A 24356-nucleotide genomic window follows, 5' to 3' on the forward strand; every position below is an offset into this window, starting at 1 on the left:
TGTAAAGATCCAGCAAGTCAAGATCATCTTCATACAGCATGCACAGCTACACACCTGAATTTCAGCATGTTTATAAAACTGACTTTGTGATGACTGTCATGGATGACGTGCCACACAGAAAATCACACACAATATACACAAAGACATTTCATTTCTTTATTAATTTTGTAAATGTTGAGCTGGTGTACAGAGTAAATTGTCAGTAGATGTCTTCGGATTTGATTGGATTAAAAGGCTTTTACATATTTTAAATCCATGATTGACTCTCCATAACAATAAAAAAGCAGACAAAACAAGTTAAAATACCCACAAGAACCCTATTTATCCCCATTTTGCAGGCATTACCCAGAACTCAACAGTCTCTTGGTAGCTACAGCTGTATGATGCTAAAAGTACATCCATAACATAACTAGAATCCCAGTTGACAAGTAAGGGTGCATAGCATTCTAAATAAATATATATTTTTATATATATATTTTCATATATTTCATATATATATAGCCTTTTATGTTAAAAACATTTTCTGTGCATGTGCGCAGTTGCATTCCTTAGTATTGAGTAATATGCTATTGCATTAATAATGTCTTCAATCCATTCTAAAGGAATATACATGTGTTCTCTAGTTTTTGCAACAGTTAATATTTTTGCATGAACTTGGTGCATGGCATCATCTCAGTAGTCCCTCAGTGCAGTGCTTTTTTTCTGATGTAACCTCGACTCTCTCTCGCTCTCACTTAGTCGGACTCCCGTCTGACCACGTCCAAACGGTCACCACGTGGAAGTCTTAAGATTGGCTCAGTCTCATATTTGGTAAAAGGGCATAAAAATGTCAGGGGGTGGGCTGTGTTGAGGGAAAATGCATGTCATCTTGAAGACTAGCCTTCGAAGCCACCAAGCCTCCCCCATAACTCCGTCTATCTTCTTTAACCAGTTCCCGTCTGGCTCTGAGCCTGACATCAGCAGAAAACAACCTAAACATATGAGCCCTTAAAGAGCAAATCATATGCTGTGATTGATATAAGGGGGCACAACTTTTTTTTTAACATCTGACCTTTATTAAGCTAATAAAATAACAATAATACCTCATGAAGGGATATTTGTTAACATGTCAAAAAAATTTTTTAAAAAAATTCGAGGCTTCGCTCTTTAAAATCTACCACCATCTGTGCATGTTTGTGATGAAATGAGAATGAAGTCATATTTATGATAATCAACAGCAGACATTGAGCTGAAACAACAGAGTGAATACCCTATTATCTACTGAAGTATAGAGCCAACACGGATGACTACGTCATAACAAGACTCACAGTATACCAAGACTTTACATTCATGGCTGTGAGAAGCCATACTAAACACTTATTTATGGGTGCTTATTGCAACATTTTTGTGACTTACATATTTGTCTATAATAAAAGCATTCGATGTCTGACGCAACATTTGAAAGAAATGCATGTATTGGTTATTGATATAATGTGAGATGGCACACTTATTGAGGTAAATAAACCATTAAAAATATGTGATTTAGAATTACACATATAGTCTTTGTCCATTTGCAATATTACTTCCTGTGATATTATCACAACTTTAACTTGTCCCAATATCCAGGACTGAGTATGTGATATTTAAATCACACCACGCGCTCACACACTCGCACACACGCAAAACACACTCAGGATTTCTTTCAAGGTGCATATGAATGTTATTAAGGTTTAAAAACAGGCTGAACACACCTACATTCCCAGATGAGTAACAAAAACAAACAGCGGGCACTTTGCAGATGCAATGGCTGGCATGGAGCCACACCAGTATACTTAAAGTTTTCTTTTCTAGAGAGGCAAAAGGATAAAATGCAGGACGCTAATGTACTGACATCATTTCTGAGTAAAGTGAGAAGTAGAATAAAGCTGAAAGTTCAGGAAGAACGCAAGCTGTGATCCTAAAATCCTCCCTCCTCTGTCACTCTCTCGCTCACACACACACATGAATAATCCTTTCCATTTAAAGCAGTTATTGCTTCTACTTCTGGAGTACAGTTAAGACAGCAAATCGTGACAAGAAGACTAAAGAAAGGAGCGGAACAAGAGACATGCTTCTGGACGGGTCAGGCTCACAGTTACGGGTCAGTATTACAGTTTCTCATCACAGTGATTGGTGACTGTCTTTGCTACACACTGAAGAACCGCCAAGGAGACAAACATCGAAGCTCAACACGTCCTCGACCCTAAACGCAACGCACATCGCTTCATCCAGTAAAACTAGTGCTACATGATTCTGTTTCAGCTACTTTACCCTCATCGAGTGACATCTTCTGGTGGCTGTGAGATGGTCTGTAAGCGCACCTCGTGTGGTGGTGTCATATACTGTGCGATGAGGTCAAACAGACGCAGCTACTGTACGAGCTGAAGGTGGGATCCCGCATCCCAGTGGAAGGTGGACGGGACTGCTACATCTACTCTGAGAGGCTGACTGTAGAGGCTAGGGGATGAGAGATGGAGGTTGGGTGATAAGCAGAGGTATCGGGATTTTAGCTCAGACATTAACACAAACCTCACGAGGATACAGCACAGTGGGGACAAGAAAAAGGCAGAGGAGTAGGATGAAAGAGCAGGTTAATCTCTTGTGATAATCTTTCACTTGTACATATATATCTCTTTACCTTCCTCTCCACAAGGCAAGCCACTTTGATCAAAGTTTGGCGAGGCAGGTTCCTGCTGTAAACCCGCCTCCCAAAGCTGAAAAATCCCCACGGTACAGGAAATGACCTAAAGTACATCTTCCTCTACAGTCGGACATGTGGAACGCAAACAATGAAAGCGCGTGAAAATCACAACAAAACATCCGGACACACACACACGCACATACACACGCAAATCCAACGATTTAAAACAGGCAGAGCGACACAACGGTATGTTTTTTTACCCACAAAGATCTCAAGATATAGAATAATAATATATAGATTCTGAGCAAATGAAACCAAACAAGAAAAAAAAAAAACAGGGAGGAATTTCTCATGTACCTGAAACAGCAGCATCAGTTGCATCGCATAGGGATCTAGTAACAGAAACAACACGTGTAACACACAGTCACGTAGAGCATTTTAGTGCATACAATATTATGTACACAACACTGATATCCTGGGGCGATAATTGTAGCTTTACTGGACTTAGAGACCACTTGGCCAGGTTTGAAACTAGTTTGTGGTGCTGATTGAGTGCAGCATGGAGGAGGAGGAGGGGGTAACAGTTGCCTAGAGATGACGTAATTCTCAGTATTTTAGTGTCTCTTTTTCTTAAGTTAAACTCTTCACCACTGGGTTAGAAAATGGGCCGGTGGTAGCCTACATTGCATGCCCGTCCCATTAAGCGGTTTCTCCTCCCCATCCCGCCCCACCCTTTTAACCCGTCCCTGCATTCCCTCGGTATTTGTAGTTAAACACAGGCCATGCGGCAGCAGTCACTCATGCTGATACAGATAACAGGAAGCACGTTTTGGTTGCTAGTTTCTTTTTTTTGTTGTTTTTGATTTTTTTTGTCTGTCTGGTTTTTGTTTTATACGAAATCATGCTTCTAGCCTAGTAGTAGATATTTTTTTCCCACCATTTCTTTAAAAAAAAAAAAAGTAATAAAAACTACAAGAAAATCTGTATCCTTTTTCTTCTGGTGCGTGCTGATAGTTGCCATAGCCACCGTGGTTGTCATTGAGTTGGTTTCTCTTCATTTCCATCTGTTTGCCTTCTGATGTGTGGTCTTTCTCCCGTCAGCTGCTGCTGGTCATGTGTTCATGTAGGATGGTTTTGGTGAAGGGGTTGAATCCTGCGGAGAACTCTGAGGAGAGAGAGAGAGAACTGCAGTGATTTACAAGCCTCTCGATCGTCCTGCTACCGTGCAACACAGGTGGCATGCAAACAGCAACAAGCCAGTGCTAATGTGAGTGCCTTTGAATCCTGGTTATGCTACTATACTGCTTTATAGTGACTGAAAGTTTTTCAGTTCCCTTCAGCTGATCTTCATAACGTTCAAAGACTCAACGACACGTTAGTTCTGCCAAAGATTTACACGCAAATGGGGGCCAGCAGTGGTTTAACATTCAGCAGCGAGTCACTGGAAATATCAGCAAGCTCAGGAATGTCATGGCATTTACGTTAGTGAGGGCAAGACACACACACGCACGTACGCACGCACACGCACACACATTATAGTGGCTCCATTTCTCCACACAAGATGCCTTACAGCTTTGACCTTGGGCGCTGTCATTTTCCGATCTCTCTTCGCTGAGTGCACATTGCACCAGCCTTTTTACAGTGTTTCACAGCATGTCTGACAAAAGTAACTAAAGCAGTATACAGTGTGGTTGATGTACTGCCACACTAACAATCTCTTTCCATCAAACGTATGAAATAATATTTGTGTTCAATTTTTGCTTATGGACAATTTTATATATATATATCATAGAAAGAACAGACTTGATAGGAAATGTTTAATTATTCATACATTTTACTTCATACTCTGATGTAAATACGGCAAAGTGTTTGTCAGGAGATCATTCCTTTGGTTTATTTAAGCTAAACTCAAGAGGTAAAAAACAAATAGAAAAAAGATGACATTAAAAAGCATTATTGGATCATCAGTCATTAATATATTGATTAATTCCAAACACTAACTGTTTCTAGATAGTGCATACACTCACCGGCCACTTTATTAGATACTCCCGTTCGAATTCTTGTTAGCACAAATATCTAATGAACCAATCACATGGCAGGAATTCATGTAGGCAAGGTCGATACAACCTAATGAATTTCAAACTGAGGATTAGAATGAGGAAGAAAGTTGATTTAAGTGACTTTGCTGGACTGAGTTCTTCAGAAACTGCTGATCTTCCCATACAAACATGTGTAACGTTTACAAAGTATGCTTGAAAAAATGTTAGGTTCTCTGTGTGAAAATGTTTTGTTGATGCCAGAGGTCAGAGGAGAATGGCCAGACTGTTTCAAGTTCATCAGTTGTCTACAGTGTCTCAAATAACCACTCGTTACAACCGAGATACGCAGAAGAGCATCTCTGAACACACAACATGTCAAACCTCAAAGCGGGTGGACTACAGCAGCAGAAGACCCCACTGGGTGCTGTAGTTTTTAGTTACTGTCAGTTAAAAACAGAAAACTGATTTGCATTGGCTCTCTAGAGTCTAACAATAGAAGTTTGGAAAAATTTCTTGATTTCTGCAGCAGGATTTGAATGGCAGGGTAAAAATTTGGTGTAAACTCCATGAAAACACAGATCCATCTTGCCTTGTATCAATGGATCACAGTTGCTGGTGGTGGTGTAATGATGGGGGACATTTTCTTGGCACGCATTGGGCCCCATAGTATCAAATGCATTAATTAAATGCCACATCCTACCACAGTATTGTTTCTGACCATTTCCATCCCTTTATGATCACAAGGTATCCATCTTCTAAAGGCTGATAATAACAAAGCTCAGTGGAGCAGGAGATTCACATCATGGCTGAGCCATTAACAAATCTGCAGCATCTGTGAGATGCTGTCATGTCAATATGGACCAAAATCTCTGAGAAATGTTTCCAGGATCTTGTTGAATCTGTGCCCCAAAGAATTAAGGCAGTTCAGAAGGCAAAAGGGGGCCCAAGCCAGTATTAGCAAGGTGTACCTACCAAAGTATCCGGTGAGTGTACATCACCTGGATTTGTACTAACTAAAACTCCAAATCTAAATCGATTGCAGTTTGTATTAGACACAGCAGACATTTGCAAGAGCTACCAAATCATTTTTCAAGCATTTAGAGTTTTCCTGACAGCACTTTTTTTTTCTAATGCACACACACACAAAAATTACATCTGTATCTTTTTCCTTTTTATATGCGTTCATGTGTGTCATTTATATTTGAACTATTAAAGATTTAGGTGTCATTTAGCTGCGCCAGCGTCACACCATATGTCATAACATTAGTAATTATTGAATTAAATGTACATTCAGATGCATTTAATCCAGACAGACTGGATTAAATGGTGTAGTTCACAGGTCAGAGGAAGCACTGTGGGTCAGTCCCCTACCTGCGGGGACGCAGCACTCAGTCTGCCTCACTGCTTAACTCTCCGCAGACTGGCACATTTCACTATCTGAGCACCTTTCTTCACATCCACAGTATCGGGCTACATCAGAGGGTGGGGGAGGGGGTTGACCGCAGAAGAGGTGCGAGGATTTAGAATAAGTTGGATGACAGGAGCAGAACAAGAGGTTGAGGTAATATTAGTAAGGGAGGGTAAAACAAAGGAGAAAGGAACAGTGGCAGAGAGAGAGAGAGAGAAACAAACCCACAGAGGAGGCAGACAGTGTCACACGAAAAAAACGAGGGCATACAAACAGGGAGCACAAGACAGGAAGTGAAACAGAAATGTGAGGGACAAAAGAGGAAATAAAAAGAGGAAAAAAGGAAGTAATAATGTATAAACAGTCAAGCAAGGACAGAAGTGGTGGGTGGCAGATGGAAAGCCAGGTGGTGGTTCAGAGTAATGTCAGATAAAATTTGCAAAGAACTTTTTGAAAAGCGTTCTTAAGCTTCAAATGGATGGGCTAGGCCACATAACACAGCAGTTTCAGGAAATTTCACACAATCACAACAACCCTGATAATTACTGCGTCTGGTGTATTGAACCTCAACTTACTCAATGCAATTAATATTTGACCTCAACTTGGTTTTTGACTGACACTTTCACAGTTAAAGGACTATGAACCTTATTCAGTTACTCAGTGAGATAACTGACAGGGAGAAAAAAACACTGCAAGGAACCACTATAAGTTCATTCACTCATTAATGTGCAAGAAACCCCCCCAGATGAACTGCATTTGTGGTTTAGTGATGACCAAAACAGTGAAACGCTCATGAACTGATCTACTGTGAGCCTCTTAAAAAATCAGAGCACCTGAGCAGAGTGGATCCAGTTGTTCTCTTACATGCAGATAATGAGCATGAGAGCGAAGTATATGAGTGGAGATTAATGTTATGGGAAGTCAGCAATCAGGCAATTAATCAAATACACGTCCCTCTGTCTTCTGTTGCAATGTAGTCCTGACACATAGTGGAAGATGCCTAACCTTTATTTTATAAGATCACAAACAAACTTGTGCTTATGCAGGTTAAGTTGCACAAGGACCGTTGGGGAATGCCTGGGAATCCACAGTGAGATGAAACTTTAAAACTTACTGCAGCACAGACCCCAGATACTACATGGATTTAAATGAAACAGGGTGTCATTGTATGTATCATCTGATCTAATTCAGAGCATTTAGGCTTTGCAGGCTGGCCGCACACCCGAGGTCATCACGGAAGCTCCAGGCGAGACAGAGAGCTTCGTCTGCAGATCAGAAGCCCACCTTGCTGCTGTCCCGACCCAAGACGGCGTAGCTCATGAACTGCTCAGCATCAGCGTCCAGCTCGTTGGCGTCCTGCAGCGAACCTTCCACGCTCACCTCCTGAAACCCCTCCTCACCTGATCCCTTCCCTCTGCGCACCACCTTGCGCACGATCTATCGCAGACACGCGCACACAGTCGCACACAGAAGGGTGGGAGAGAGTGATGGGCGAGAGCAGAGAGTGTGGAAAAGGCAGTGAAAAAGACTGGATCGGTGAAATATGCTGGGGGAAAACAAAGTGTGGATTTTGCAGTGTCATGTGCGATGAACAACTTTGTCATGATTATTAGTTTAATAATCGTTCCGTAAAAAGATCCGTGAAAGTGTTGTGATGATAAAACATAACAAAAAAGTGAAAACAGAGACATTCGTGTTCAAGGACGCAATTTAAATGGCTGACCTTTTTTGTGACAATGTTTCCATGTTCATCCGTGAAATGTTCCTCGCTCACTTGCTCCCCAGGAAGATCTTCAACCTCATCACCCTGAGGACAGAGAAAAGCTTTTTTGTAACCATAAACGTTTTGAACTGTGGCAATAAAGGCAGTTAAAACAGCCGTCGCTGCAGCGCTGTTTGCATGGAGAATCAGACTAATGGCAGATAGGTGAGGAGCGGGTGCGGTTGCTTGTGAGAGAGAAAGTAAATCTAACAGTGGGGATCTTATCACTTATAGTTACAATTGATGAGGTTCATTACTACACAACAGTGTTATAGCCCCCTATAATAGCAGCATGTCTTTAGAGCTATTTATAAGTTCAAAGAAATTCCTGAAGCCGGATGCTCGGCCTAAGAACGAGTGAAGGTCGAGCATGTGGAGGCCTGTAAAAAACCCCAAAATTGATCTTTATCTCAATTTATATCACACATGAAACTAAATGATAATAAAAAAAGAAGTGACAAACCTAAAGGGTGCAAGTCCAAAGCTACAGCTTATGTAACACCTACCCATAATAAAACAATCAACGTGTAAGGAAAAGTAAATCAACTACATCTTTAACCTCAGATTTAAACACAAAGTCACCAAAAAAGAAGAAACAACCAACTTTTCATGTCAAATCCAGCTATATATGAACTATTTGTATCTAGAGTATCAGTTATCATACAGAATAATTATGTTATTTCTATACAACTTTTAAGCAGTTTCAGTATGCTGTACATTTTAAGTTTAATCTGTGTAACAGATACACAATGAAATTTCATACTGGCTCCGGCCTTGGATTTTTCAGAAACATAATATTCTTTTCATTTGTATTTATTATCCCTCATTTTAAAAGCTTTCTGGATATTAAGGGAAAATTATCTATTATATGCTTTGTACATAATTTCAATTATATCATAATCCACCAAATCTCAGTCTGATTTTCAGTGTACTTAACTGAATAAATAAAAAATGTGCTGTTTTATAGAGTTTGAGATACAATAAGAAGGAAATGGCAAAGAGCCAATGAGAACTTTTTATAGAACTGGAGTCCAAACTTGTTGAGCTGAAGACAATCTATTTACAGTATATCTATAAAAGCAGAAGATATATTTAGTTGCATTCTCAGTCATTTGATATTGTCATAGAAACAAACAAACATTGATGAAATCCCATCATTGTATGCCACGATTACTTGTGTCCACAATGCTGCACCTTCCCACTCCTCTCAGTAAAACCAGTCAAATAACTCACCACAAACCTATTCTGTATCACTTTCAACTTTTCTTAAATACACTGCATCATCCAAGAGTTCAGCAGCAGTGATTCCCCCCTGCTCTTTCATTTCTTTTTTTCTCTCTTCTGCCACTAAGATCCTTTCTTCAAATTCGTGGACCTCCGTTTTGTTGTACCTTAAGAATGACTCTACGGCGGACGATTCTGGTGGTGACGTTCTCCTCTTCGTCGGGTACTCCCTCGATTTCACCAAGCTCGTGGTCCAGCTGAGTGTGTATGTAGGTGAGCACCGACCGCACCGAGCCACTGGCTATGTGGAGGACGTTCTGACAGCTGATCACCAGGAACGCCAGCAGCACGAAGCTAAAGAGGAGTTCGGTAACCAGGGCCCACATTGCCCCACTTTGATCCCCAGTAAATCAACACGGTTGGCACAGAGCAACGCACAACTGCAGCCTCAGTCCCGTAGCTGGTGGTGACTCCTGCTTCTCACACTTCTCTTAGCTAAGGGAGAAGGTAACAGCTGCAGCCCTCTTTTGTCACTGGTTCAGCCAAACTGGTGTTTTCATTTCATTTCTGCCCTCCGTTTGCTGGGGCCGTGGGCCCTTTTCTCCCCACGTCTCTTTCTCCTTCCTAGCGTCGAGTCACAACTATCCAGTCAAAGACACCAGATCCAACCAAAAGCAATCCTGGGAGGCTTCTATTCCCACCTCCCTCACTTTTTGACCATGTGATCTGTGAGCTTTAAATACCTCCAGCAGAGCGGCTCTGTGCGCTGTGGTAAGAACACTAAGAAACTTCTCACACATGCTCTAACTACAGCCTACACAACAGATTTCTCCTAAAACAATCATAGAACCTATTATGCAGCTGCCACCGCCTCCAAATTACGCTAAATGTGCTTTTTGGGTATCATTATGACCCACAAGAGGCATGAAGCCCACAAAGGCTCTGAAAGGCTCTATTTTTGTTCTCTCACAGTCTCACAGCTGAGATTGTCCCATACAGTGTGATGTGTCTGTGTTGTGCCAGAAAGTTAACATGTGGGAATGACTGGGGTTGGGATCGTGTAACGCAGGTTGACGAGTGAGAGCGCTTTCTATATTTGGCTGGACACGCTGTTTGTGCCCAAATTGGGCTTAAGACCACTGTGTGTGTTCTTGGCTGTGTGTTTACGTTTGCTGTATGATCCCAGGATCGACATAACATAATTCTGATTAGTGAGGTTTTAAATGGTGACTTCTAGAAGAGGAAGTATGAAAGCAACCGCTTGTGTGTATAACACTGTAATGATTTTGCTGTATCACACTGTTTCTCCCAGGTTTACCTCTGCTGGAGCAGTTCGCCTTTTTTGTTTACACCACAAGAATTTGCTAAATGCAGTTTAAATATAAATGCGGTTTGCTGGTCAGTTCATAATTTGGTTCAGACTAAAATGTTTGCCAGACATGGTAAAAGGAGTAATCCTACTCACTGTGACCACTTTAAATTTGCACAGGTGGTTTAACGTGCTCACCTGGCCCTTCAGGCGGACATCATCCCAGGCCCTCAGCTCTGGTACCCTGTGTGGAAAGCCCAAACCCTTCTCAAATGGTTGGGTACCTCTGAAGTGCCCCCTTAAGATCTCAGAGTGCCCCATGTCCCTCACAGGCTGAAGCAAGGCCTCCTGGGACATTCGGGACGGGTCTCCATCCACAGCGTTACGCACTGATGACATCATGGTTTCCATGGTTTGCCTGGGTTTAGACTGATTGCCCACCCAAGCCTGAGTAGGGTCAGTGACAGGGATCCATCCCGGGCCTGTCTGCTCCTGCAGGTAAGAAAGGAAAGATCCTCCACCACCACCGTTTCCCCCATTGCCTGACCTGAAAGGAGATCAATGAATTCATTAGGAGGTGGTACATCATAAATATTTACTGATAGTGTTTTATAGCCCCAGGTTATATGACGTCACACCAACTGAGAGGCATACAGAACTCGGACTCACCTGTCTCCATTCCGATCTGTAGCACTGCTCAGACCAGTTGACTCACTCAACCGAGCATACACCCTTTGCTGTCCTGCAACAAGAGAAAGCCCTTCCTCTGAGCCCATCCCGCCTCCTCCTCCTCCTCCTCGAGTTCCATCACCACCAGTCGTGCTTGTGACGGCTGATGCCTCTGAACTCGCCTCTGACCCCTGACCATTGTTCAGCCCGTTAAGATTGATCCCAGCGATGGTACCCCCGAGCGAAGCTGGTGTGGTGGTGCTGAGCGAGTCAACGCCCATCTCTGAATCGTCTTCGGGCAGCTCAATGGAGCCACTCAGCACCCCACCCCCTCCGCTGGCTGCGCTGGCCTGACTAGCCGGCCGACCTAGACTTCCATACGGCAGTCCCAGCAGACCCTCCGAATCGTCAGCATTGCTGCATTCCAGCGAGGAGTCCTCCACAGCCACCAAGGAAGGGCTGTTGCCTGAGGGCCACACCTGTACATCAGACATCTCCATCAGGGTGTCTTCTTCTGTGGTGGCAATAGGTGCACAGTCCAGGCTGGAGACCTCCTGCCAGTAAGACTCAGCACCCAGCGGGGAGGGCAGGCTGTACTGCATGGAAGCTGGTGAGAGAAGCTCTTCCTGCGGGAGCCCATAACCTGGAGCGAGACAGAGAGAGGCACACTGACACCCGGCCCCCCGCCTCGCTCCCCACCTCACCCCCCACAGCATCAGGACCCTGGGAGGGGGGGTAAGTTCCCCTGGCCAGTAGCTGGGCATTTAGGGGAGGAGTAGAGGAGGCTGAAGGGACAAATGGGAAAGGAGTGGGGATGGAGGGAGGGGAGGGCCAAGACAATAAGAGCTAGAATAAAGGTGCAAGGAGCTAAGGTCATGAGAGCAAGGGCAGCTTTTAGAAGAGAGGCTGTCAAGCTCAATCAGCCAGCGCTGACAGCAGCAGAGCAGCAGCGGTAGCAGCAGCAGACACAGCCAGCTGAACCAGTAGGCTGAGACTGGGGTTCGAGGCCGGCAGTGGCTGATGCTGCTCTGCTGGCTGCCACCTGCAGGGAGACGGAGAGGGATTATTGACACCTGTCCAGCAGGGACACACACACACACACCCACTCTGTCTCACACCCACACCAGCACTCACATATGCTCACACTCGTATATGCATGCACTCAAACCCACTCAGAAACAGGCAGGTTAATACCGGTGTCAGGCTGGATGGCATGCTCGCAGGCAATCGCATTTTCTCGCATACACGCACGCACTCTTCACACAGCTGCTCTCTCACTGACTCATACTGTTTTTACAGTGCATTCAATATAACACAACTATGTAAAGATAAAACATAGTAGTATTCAAATTTATGCAAACAAATTACAACAGACTTCAATTTTCTTCTGCTAGGAAAGCCACAATGTTGCTGCCTCAAACAAATTTCAAGTGCAAATATATAATTTAGCAAAACTTTGTGTTAGTAATGAGCTGCGGACTCAGGTCACTCCTACAGCCGTCTTCTGAACAACCTTCGAAAATTGTTTTTTTTTTTTCTTTTTCTTTCTTTCTTATGAAACCAGACCTGGCACAACTGAGTACAATGTCCCAGAAAGCATTAAATATATTGCAGTAGTAACTTCATGTAACATGCTAAAAATGAAAGAAAATCTAGATGAAGACTACACCTAAGGCTATTTTGCAAATATTAACATTTTTATTTTCTAACCTGATTATATTAAATTTGTAAAGAGTGATAAACCTTTACAACATAAATATGTGAACAAATTGAAAAAAATGGTAATGCAGGTAAAGCAAAACATGAGTATCAGTATGACTGACCACTAAAGGACATACTATCCATATGCAGTACATAGATTACATGAAGCAGAGGAAATGATTCTCCTTAATGTTTGACTCAGAGAGAGCGAGAGAGAGAGAGAGAGAGAGAGAGAGAGAGAGACCATGCGTATGTACTGTACAGTGGTAAGAAAGCTGCAGAGTGCAGGCTGCTGTAACTTGATTCATGGCCAGCAGTAGAGTACTGCTGAGAGTGCAGGCGATATTTGAGACACCAAGCCATCGAAAAGACCCTTGTCCTACTTTCTTTTTCACATCCCAACTGCTTTCAGTTACGTACAGTTGATGATAAACTCTGACTTCTAGTTTGTGATGTAGTTCTTTGACTTATGAAGATTTAGTCTAAACCAGATACAGAACATCTATACACTGCAGGCGTTTGATTTTCACTTGCAATTAAATTTATAGTACTTCAGTGCTACTGTACGAGATTCAAACAATCATTTGGTGTTTATTTAGGTCCCACAAGATACCAGGGCATCTGCTTTAAGAGGTTTAAATTTTAGAGGCTTCAATTATATTCACTTTTAGTCTTCAAATGCATATATGATTGCCTGATGCCTGAATATATAAGATCTAATGACAAAGAATTCAAAACCAAATCAACCAAATAAACATGACTGACTGACTGACTGACTATCTATCTATCTATCTATCTATCTATCTATCTATCTATCTATCTATCTATCTATCTATCTATCTATCTATCTATCTTCCTTTTAGGATATTTTGTGTTTGTGCTTTGTGGTAAGACCAAAAAGGAGGAAATAAGAATGTGAATTTGTAACTAACTGAGTTTGTCATCCCTCTCGCTTTGTGGCAGTCGATTTGTAAATAACGAGAAAAGAAAGAGATCTGGAGAGAAAATTTGAAATAATAAAAAGTGTGAAATATGGAAAATCTGTCTGACAGATGTATGTACAGAAACATAAATATATATATAAATAAACGATACAATTTTTGCCCAGTAAACGGGCACATATATGTATGTGGAAGCCACGAAACATTTAAAAAACACGTAGAGATGCTCACACCGATACACGCACACATACACACATAGAGACATATAGACTTCACAGTAATCAATGAGCACATTTAGAAACAGTTGGAGAACAAATTCAAACTGAACATCTCAAAACTCACAGAGACATCAAAGATAGATAGTTGCACAACATAAGATGGACACGGTTTACGTAGAATTAGCGACACACAAAACGATCACAGCATTCATACATGAACAGCAGACACAGTTCACAAAAAAAGGTCTGTGGCCTTTCTGTATCCCCTTTTAAGACAGATCATCGAGGAGTAACAGAGACAGACTGTAGTCATTCTCAGTATACATGCCATGCAAAGACACATGTCTGTTTGTCAGGCAACATTAGGCACTGATGCAGCATTTGAAGCTTTATCTCCAACAGTCCAGTCTCAGAGCGGGCCTTCATCCCGGTGTCTCCATGCAAACACGAGGGAGATGAGCAATGAGCGAAGTCTTGTTCACATGCCGACATGCAGGAGAGCAGGGAAAAAAAGGGATGGGAAAGGAGGGAAAGGAAGGAGTGGGAAACAGAGAAGAGCAGCAAGAGAGGAAGAGGAATATAAAACAGGGTGATGAACACAGACAGAAACAGTGAGAGAGAGTGAGGGTCACCTCCCCCCTCCCAGTGGGTGCTGAGTACACAGTCTGTGTGAGGGGTATCTGTCACAGAGTGGACACTTAAGAAAAGTGGGGTTTTCAAGAGTCAGGAAAAAAAAGAAAAAAAAGAAAAATGCATTTGTCGCAAAAAATAAAAGCTTAAGATGTGGGTCAGAGGTCAACATGAGGTCAGAGTTCGGAGAGGAAGTGAGAAGGAGGAAGAGTGGGGCGGCTAGGCTGCAGATGACCAGAGAAAAACAAAGAGAGGGACAGAGTCACAGGGAATGAAACAGGGCTCCCAAAAGCACATTCGGTGCACCAACGCTACCTCTAAAGACTCAAACTAAGTCCCATGCAGACACAGGCAGACAGAGGTCTAAAGGAAAACGGGTTACTCTATTATGATCAAGTGTATGCTTTGTTTAGTAACCTGGAGTCGCTTTTGAACAAACCTTTGCTTGCTTTTGATTTTACGTTTGAAGGAATATTTTCTGCAAACACAGTACTTTAAAAAATAGAAATCGCGTTTGTTTTTGTGGTGGTGGGGAGTCTATAGCGGATCTGATTTTAAATAACCACTGACATGTTTCAATATCCATGAATTTCCTTCCCTTTCTGTCCAAAGTGTCAGATGAGAAGATTGATGCCACACATTTCTGCAGTTAAAAAGCAGCTGGTTAGCTCAGCTTAGCATAAACGTGGAGAAAAAAGCGAGGTATAGTTAGCTTCTGTCCAGATGTGAAAGCAGTTCATCAGTGGCTTTTTTTTTTTTTTTTTTTTAACTTTGTCTAAAGTTTATAGGTCTACGCTGTGGTTTTACTGAGGTCACCTGGTTAAAAGTAGAGCCAGGGTTGCTAGCTGCTTCTTCCAGTCTCTTCTCCCTTCATGCTAAGCTAAGCTAACATGCGATGAGACATCTTCTCATCTAACTTCTGTGAATAAAGTAAAAACTGAAAATAATTATGTGCACATTGTTCTTTATTTTTCACCACAATATTTTTAAATACTCTTTTCTTTTTTTTGTTGCTAGTTTTTGCTTTTGCTAGTTTCACTCTTATTCACTGAAAAGTCATGCTGGGTGCCTCACTCTATTGATGTGACTTTAGTATGTACTGAACTAGATCGGTAAATCATAAACCTCTTGATTCTTTTTTTTTCACTGTAAAATAAGTCAAGTAAACAATATCCAGTTTTTGAAATCCGCCAAGTCAAAGCAGGAACGACCTTTGGGAGGCAAATAGCCAAAAAGACAGACAGACAGACAGAAGAGACAGATACAAAGTTATCAGATTCACTGCAGCTGTGATCTGAGTGTCTCCCTTTTCACGCTTTAGCCATCATGGTCACATCCGTATGCATTGTTACATCTCTGATTATTGCTCCAGTTTTCACGGAGAGGACCTACCACCTGTCCGACTAACTCATCATCTGCACTCCAGGCAGAGAGGAGGAGCCAGTCCAGGAAGACGGGGAGCTCACAGCAGGCCAGATGTGAAAATGGAATCAATAAGATGTAGGGTATGCACGTGTGAAGGAAACCATGAGGAAAAGACTGAGGTCTGACAGTTGGTAAGAAGGCCAAATGTGCGAGGCTTTACTTATGATCTACATGGACTCATCATGTATGACAAGGTGTTTTTATAGAGAATATGTCATGCTAAATGACAGCACATTTTATAGAATTTTTTTATGATGCATACAATTCTTGTGAATTAGAACTGAAATTAAGCTCAGAACATCTTAACTACCAAACAAGCAAGAAAAAGACTAAACTCTGAGGATAGGAGAATGGAATAACTGAACCAATACACCATTAACCCCCTGAAGTATACCATTTAATTAAGGTTTTCTAGGTACTTCACTGCATTTCTATATTACCCTTTTTACAGTAGGAGTGTCCTGAGTCCCTCTGTGTGTTGCTGAGGTAAAATCCTGCAAAAGTTTGAGGCAGCTTTAAAACACAAGAGCATCACAGAGATTAAATAAGAAGGACATTGGGACAACAGAGTCATTTAGAGGGAAACAAACTTGACTTCATCTTCTGGGGAGTTTAGGGAAAGAGGTGCATGTTTATTGGAAAAGTGGCTGGAGATCAAGGAAATGGGACAGAAATGACACCAGGCCATGGGATCTGGGGAGGGCGCTTACCATTGGTCATACCAGGGGACAGATGGTCTCTCTCGCTGTGTCGACGTCTGTTGAGATCACGGGATCCTTGTCTCACAGGCTGAGGTGGCTGGCCCTCCAACATGTTGATGATGTCCATGCGGTCAATGCTCTTCAGAGCTGTGTACAAACTCTCCACTGCAGTGAAAAAAAGGAGTCACAGGCATGCATGGAAAAAAGAAGAAGAGGGGTGGGTTTCTAGAAATCATAAAAGTGTAGCTTTGAGTGAAGTGAAATGGCAAATGTCTACAGCAAATTCAGATTTACTGACTCTTTGCCCTCTTGCCCTCGCGAGTGGCCCACAGGTTGAGCAGTGCGGAGCTCTGCTCCAGCAGCGAGTTTGGATTCTCCACACGAATCTTGTTAATGTCATCCACACTCAGCTGAAGCTCACGTGCCAACTCTGTTTAGAAAATGACAGAAGGAAGATCAAGAAAGCAGGAGAAATATTTATATAATTTGGCGTATGAGTCACGCCGATGAGGCGTACACAGAAGAGAAGGAACAGTCTCTGTAAAATAGCCACGGCTCTTGGCAGAGAAAATAATTAGTTTCATTGGCTGGGCACCATGTGTTAACTTTGTTTAATCAGCAGCATGCTAGCAAACTTGTCAGACATTAGATAAACACGGATGGTTTACCGCACATAAAACAGATCCACTCACCAGCCCAGCTCAGTCCCAACTGTTCTGCAATTACAGCCATCTTCAGCTCTGTCCTTTCCATAGCACTCATTGATGCTGCAGAAAACACAAATATAAAGCTGAGATGCTTAATGATTCTAGGCTGGCTGGAAATTAAGTGCTATGATAAGACATAATGAAGCCATCATCATGTATTATACATTATTCCCTAGAAGGTAGACAGATCTAGTTACATAAAGAAGTGAGAGTGAGAGACTCGTACCCATTGCAGGCTCATTTAGGGCACTGTATCTTTCTCTTAAAGCCAGCGGGGTGAGAGTTCGCCTTCGGTCTTCACTCCCAACAATCTGAAAGAAAACATCAATGCAGTCGGAAATCTCGGGAGAAATGTGAACAAATACATTGAATGTGTCTTTTAAAGCTTTACCTTGATACATGGAGGCATAGCGATGTTGAGGTTGCAGAGCACATGCTGGCTGTCTTCATACTTGGTGGATTTGCGAAGGAAAGACAAAAATCCAGTGGGCTCTTTACTGCTGTCCCTCACCTTAGACGCAGAGGTTAAAGGTTAAAAAAAATTCTGACAGATGCATGAGTAGAGAAAGACCTAATGGAGTAACAAAGAAAATAAAACTGAAGACAAGTCAAAAGGCAACACCTTAACAGAGACAGGAAGTCGATTATCTCTGAAGGCCTGGAAGCTAAAGCAGCGAGGCTGCTGGGTGGCCTTCCTCACCGGAACAAGATTCCCTGAACACTCCAGGTGAAGTGGCATTCCTTCCATAACCTGTAATCACAGAGGCATTAACACATGTACAAAGAAGTAATCCAATAAGCACAACATGGCCCAAGAACTCGATTGTCCTGTGTAAGAAGGTCTCTGAACTGACCTCTATGTCCCTGCTGCGAGCCACCTCTGTGAAGTTCTCATGCTGCTCCAGAGTTTTATCCATTTTGTCATCAGTCATGCAGTAGCAGCGCAAACGGCCCTCGCGTAGCTCATTCATTTTTGCAAACACCACAAACTTGGCCATGTAAGGTACGGCCGACAGCTCCCTGTACAGCAGGTTGGCAAAGGACACAGCCTCGGCTGTCCGAGGACAGTCTGCGAGCCAGAATCTGGGAGAAAACGATCACGTTCAGTCACATGCATCTGTTCTTTGTCTCTTTATAAGCACAGCCAAGCTGCTTACTGCAGTGGTTGTAGATGGCAAAGAATTTGAATAATCTTTCTTTTTTCTGTGTTATGATGACAAATATAATTTCACTGCGCATGCTGCTATCTGAACTTACCGTGCAGAAACATTGGTTGTGAAACTGGCACATTCATTAGCATAGATAAGCTTAGTAGTGCCAGTAATGTCCTCCCATTGAGCTGGGGCTGTACCACCTGGGAGTCACAGAGAATGAGAGAGAGCACACTGAGTGATCAGCAGTCATAAAGAGTAAGTCTAGTGATGGCAGCATTTTAAACCAAGTATTTTAACCAAGCCTGACTATCAGCTCCATACACAAATCTTTCTTTGCTTTGGAAGTAAACTGCTGACATTGACACAAACACCCACGTGACAGCCGTGGCATGCAGTACCTATGACAGAGCAGAGAAGACGCAGACTGGTAGTATCACCCTCCCCAGAGTCTCGAGGGCTCTCCCTCCAAGATGGAGGCAGGGGTATACGTAGGCCGATTGGTCGGTGAAACTTGCGCCTCCGAGGCTCCACCGTGACTACGGGGCTAAAGTTTGCTTGGTTACCGAGAAGCTTTGCAACCAGCTCATCTGGAACTGGCTGAGCCTGAGGTTGGGAGTCGATGATGGCAAAAGGGAGTACGCAACAGGGAGCACGGGTTTGATGAAAGGGAGATTAAATGATAATAAATAAATATGAAGAAGGATTTTAAAAAAGATCAGGATGCCACGTGTAATGAGTTGATTGTAGGTGGATGATGAGACAACAGAAGTGGATAACAGAAAGGACAACCAAGTGGGGAAAATTAAAGATGATGAGAAAGAGAGAGAAAGAGAAATAAGGCCGCAGTGAACAAAAGACTTCAACACAGAAACAATACATCTGAAAACCAAATAGTAACACAAACTGGTTGCATGACTTTATAAGTATTTTTTTTTATTGTAAAATGTAACAAAGTATGTTAACAAGAAGCTTTTACAATCATTAATACAGGAGAGATATCAAGTAAAAAGGCACTGTGGCTTTTCACAAGGCCATTTATGACGCATTTACTACAAGAGCATTTTAGTTAAACAGATATGTTCCTAAAATATAGCCATGTAAGAAAATACTGAACATTATATTTCACTAACATTCAGTTACATTCACTATCAGCATTGTTAGTTTGCAAAACCTATCGAGCTAGGATTGAATTCACTCGTGTGCCTAAAAGAAAAACAATTTCATCAAAACAGTAGTAGAAGGTCCACTTTTCATTTTGATTTACTGAAACATGATTTGGAGTCACACAAGCTGCTTAAGCTGCCGATCTATGTATGGAAAGAAGATTTTGAATGAGGAATTAATGCAATCAGAATCTTGAACTGGAACAAAAGAACATGCAGCAAAACAAATGGCAAAACAGTCGGTATTGATTAAGCAACCAAAATAAAAATCACATGCAAACGAAACCTTGAAATCCCAAATATGCACGTCTGAGAAACAAATAGATGCATACGGCGAAGAATTAGGAAGGTAGAAACTCGAACGAAATCAATATAGTTTTATGTCTGATGACTGGATTGTTGTTTTTAGAGAATGTACAGTTTAACTGCATTTTTAAAAGTAAAATCACATTACTGAATGTATTTTAGTCTTATAATTAACAGCCCAGTGCCATGATATGTGACTCCTTGATGTTTTGGGGACATGCAGTCCTATGTCTTATATGTCCTCTTAAAAAAATTACTGCTTTACAGAATGTGGTGCTAAAGTTGAGCTAATAATTATTTATATTGTTTTCTTTAGACAGTAAAGATACTAAAAGACTCAAATGACTCAAAAATAGATATAAACTTATATGGGCTTATTTTTTAGATATCTCAATTTAGTGTGTAAAATGCTAAGTACAGAGAATATGGTCAGTGACAAGAATAGTTTAGCGAGAAAGACGTCACTGAAATCAGTCCAGTGTTATACAAAGGTGCCAAGTGCATGCAATGTGTGAAATATAAGGCAAAAAGGTCCTCCCAAAAAAAAAACGAAAAGAAAAAATGGACAAACAGACAAAAACAGTAAAGTAAATCAAAGAAACTTGGCACAAATGCTCATAAGAATACATCATTACACAATCAAAGTAATCCAACATGCAACACAGGCATTAACGATTCTGTCTCTCCTCTCCTTCCTTCTCCACTTCGTTCCATCTCACCTGCAGCCCCAGACGGACTCGTTTGGTGACTGCTGTCTCGGGAAACGTGGCCTGGACCATCGGCACTAGTTTACTTGTCAGGGAGCCTCCTTCCGGGCCAATCAGGTCACTTTCTTGTTGCACTCGTGACACAACGGCAAAATAAAGGGGGAAGTCGGTAGAGATGATGCGGCGGATTCGCTTCTTCCCAAGTTCTTCTTGGCTTTCTAAATCTGAAGGGAGAAGAAGTGGTTGCGTTTGTTTAACAATGACACTAGGCCGTGGCTTAACTGAGTGTCAGCCTGAGATCAGCCTTTAAACTCTTACCCTCATCCATCCCATTGAGGATTGTTTCTAGCACCTCGTCCCCGTAACGGTTGCGGTGTTCTTTCCAGACCGAGCCATTCTCGCTCCTCAGCACTACGAGCTCCCGGTCACCACGACCGAGAGCAGCAAAGTGGGGGATCTCCACAATCACCGGTCTGCCACACACACAGAATTACACATGAGTAGAGAAACCCTTTCCTAACAATACATAAAACACTTAAAAAAAAAAAAAAGCTTCCTCACCCCAGAAACTGCATCCCTGCAGGACCCAGGGAAATGATTCTGCTGGCCAGCCCCTCTCCCTCCACCAGTGGAGGGGGGCTGGTCAGCTTCTGCGGCTTCACCAGGCGGCAGGTAATGCGGGTGGGTGCAGCACACGTCCGCGGAGGTATGATGACACGCAGACCATTATGCCTGCTGCCTCGCATTGAACCGCCACGCGCATCCACCATAAAACTGACCAGGAACCTGTTATCGGACAGCGATTGTGACGGTTAGTTTTCCGATCAGATTATAAACAGAGATTAAGTGATTCTTATGCTTGCAGTGCTGACCCCGTGTGTATGGGACTGGCGACTGGGCTGACATTGTCTGACGTCTCAGTCGCAGGGCTGCTGGGAATCAGTGAGTCCTCGTCGTATTCTTTGGGCAGTGGAAGTGGAGTGTGTTGCTACAACAGACATAAACAAATAAATGATTTAAATGACTAAAAACGTATTACTTATTTTAAAAAAAAAGGTACGGGAAGTGATATGATGGGTACTGAAAACCTGCTTATAGTCACTAAAATTCTAGTTTTACAGGGAATGTTGAGAAGACATTTTGGCACTGACTAAAAGGAGGGTTTTATGTCATGTTACAGAAATGCTGAAACAAATGAACCAGAAATCAAAACTGTGTGTTTACACATTTTAAAACAACATATTTTTTCGTGTATATGAAATCACTATATGTCTTATAATAACTCTGAAAGTCACTTACATTTCTCATACTAAATAATATTCACTGCCTTCTTAAAATTATGCGTGGGAAAAATTTTAAAGAGGAAACTTTGACTCTGCCATTGCAGCACTTTGTTCTTTTCTGTTGTAGATTTGCTGCTGTGCTTGGGATCATTGTTTTGTTGCATGACCCAGTTTGGGCCAAGCTTCAGCTGTTAGTCAGATGGCCTCACATTTAACTGTAGAATACGTTGGTATACACATGAATCGATGATGATTTCAATGACCGTAAGTTGCCCAAGGCCTGTGGCCACAAAGCAAGCCCAAATCATCACCGCTCCACCACCCGCCTGACAGGTGGATAGTCTGACCTTGAGTTGGATTTGCTGGGACGTCTATTCCTGGGAAGACTGATGAGTGTGTTGAACGTTTTCCACAGAATGACCAACTCCAAATTGTTTGGAAATAGCCTCATAACCCTTCCCAGATTGATGTTTAATGACTTTACTCCTGAATGCTAGACCAGACAACTGCCAAAACCTATGCTTTTATAGAGGTGCTCACAGTTGCTGATGATCAATTAATCAAGTGCATTTAATTGAAAGCACCTGGCTGCTACTTATGCTCTTAATTCCTATGGAAAATATACGTAAGGGTGTTCTTGTTGTATACCCTTAAACTTGCTTTTTCATATAGCTGTACAATGCAACTATAGGTTGATTCATACTTACATACATTTTAATAATTATGTTGGCTTTGAATGGGGCCATTTTCAAGAGTAAATAAAAGTATAACACATAAAATAACTATAAAACCTTTTTTTCCCCTGTTTTTTTTCCTTTGTTATGCAGGAGCAGAAAGAGGTAGACCAATACTAAAGAGTCTAGCTTTCTCTGCCGCTCTGATTTTGTCATCTGATGATATTATGAAAGTGCAATAAAAGCATCCATTTACTATTTTAGGTTTTGGTATCTCAGTGATACTGCTCTGTAGTACCTGATCTATCTCATGTTCTCTCAGGATAACAGGCTCTGGAGAGACACGAGGGATCCGTGGAATGGCTGGCGAATAATTTCTGTTGTAGGAAAAAAGGAGAAAAAAAAAAGTTAGATTTAAGACATTTCTTTGCATCTCCTCCCAAGTGTTCATCCTGGTGTTTAATGTGTGTGTGTCTATGGTGCAACCCCTACAATCCATCCACCTATTAGCTTAAGGTTACTAGCTTGGCTCTCTCCCCTGCTTCCCCGACCAGCCCCCCTTACGCTGTGCCCAGCCCTCTCTCGTACTCCAGTGATTTCTTGGGGGAGAGGAAATCGTCATCATGGTCTTTCATGTCATCCATCTTCATGTACCTGGCCCCTTCTGTCCCCAAGAGCTCCTCTCCTTCAGAGAACAACATGCCAAAGAGAGCGAACAGACCGTGGTCAGGTTGGTGAAACAGCATCAGAGAAAGAGAGAAAGAAGAGAACAGGGTTGTTAACCAGCTGTGAGAAGTGTTAGACAACATGATATCCCAGCTGATGGCTCTGCTATGTGGTGGTTAGACTGGTGAAATGAAACATCGGTGAAAATGATCTGGCCTTATTATAGCTAGTCAGCAGCACAAACACAAACACATTTTTATCCAGGATACAATAGTAGAAGGAAAGCTGCACAGTTGTTCCCATTTTTTGAATAGAAAGGAGTAGATGAAACATTTTCTCCACACAGAAAACTGGAATTTAAGGGAAATTGTGAAAAAGATGAAATATATGACACACTAGTGGAAAAAACTAAACACAAAGGGACATGAGAACATGGTTTGAGTGGGAATTTTTTAAAGGATCCAAAAAAGTTGCCTTTCACTGAGAATCTTCTCTTTTCTAACTTGGAGAAACACTGCTCACTGTAGCAACAGAGAAATGGATCAAGCTTTTGGAAATTTGTTCCGGAATAGGAAAAAAGGCATCCATTATTCTGACCCGATTCATTTTTATATGTTTTCGACTAAAAAGCAAAAAAAGGTTTTGTTAAGTGAACTCTAATTTTGGAATCATCACTGAGAGTCATGAACTGATTGTATGAGATGATCATCCCATGCCTTGTTATCAGGGAGGGAAAGACAAGAACTAACTCTAAGTTGAAGGAAGTGTTTTCCATGTCAGCATCCTTTAAGCTACTCCCAACAATAACGGAGAGGAGAAATAATCTTTTATTATTAAGTACAATGAAGTCCTGGATTTAGGACATGACAAAGACATTGAATGCATCGCCTGACAACAGCAGCCTGTTAAGAATTGAGACCATCACTAAAACCTTTTTGTACCAGTTTGGGGAGAGCACTTAAGTGAAATTCAGGAGAGGTCACTATGTGGGTAAAAGTACTGTTATCAAA

General features: G+C 42.1%; 1 protein-coding gene across 17 annotated transcripts in view; it reads right to left on the bottom strand.

Annotated features, from left to right (window-relative positions):
* Nucleotides 1-142: 142 nt before the first annotated feature.
* The window catches only part of ank1a (ankyrin 1, erythrocytic a), an 88530-nt gene continuing 64316 nt past the window's right edge, over nt 143-24356 (bottom strand). For 7 of the 17 annotated variants that reach the window (XM_084947063.1, XM_084947069.1, XM_084947070.1 and 4 more), the window contains 21 exons: nt 23245-23365; nt 22979-23057; nt 21596-21711; nt 21285-21509; nt 21042-21196; nt 20736-20947; nt 18946-19150; nt 18651-18747; nt 18248-18476; nt 18016-18144; nt 17785-17904; nt 17620-17704; nt 17379-17453; nt 16985-17116; nt 16696-16851; nt 11071-11713; nt 10600-10948; nt 7830-7913; nt 7391-7543; nt 6070-6168; nt 143-3824 (listed from right to left, as the gene is read on the bottom strand). In XM_084947063.1, coding sequence (XP_084803189.1) covers nt 6097-6168; nt 7391-7543; nt 7830-7913; nt 10600-10948; nt 11071-11713; nt 16696-16851; nt 16985-17116; nt 17379-17453; nt 17620-17704; nt 17785-17904; nt 18016-18144; nt 18248-18476; nt 18651-18747; nt 18946-19150; nt 20736-20947; nt 21042-21196; nt 21285-21509; nt 21596-21711; nt 22979-23057; nt 23245-23365 — 3437 coding nt within the window. In that variant the 3' untranslated portion in view covers nt 143-3824; nt 6070-6096. The other 10 variants (XM_084947079.1, XM_084947076.1, XM_084947065.1 and 7 more) reach the window with 9 other exon arrangements.

This window comes from Perissodus microlepis, chromosome 12 (genome assembly GCF_051167445.1).
Source record: "Perissodus microlepis isolate ML-2025 ecotype Zambia chromosome 12, ASM5116744v1, whole genome shotgun sequence".
NCBI lineage: Eukaryota > Metazoa > Chordata > Actinopteri > Cichliformes > Cichlidae > Perissodus > Perissodus microlepis.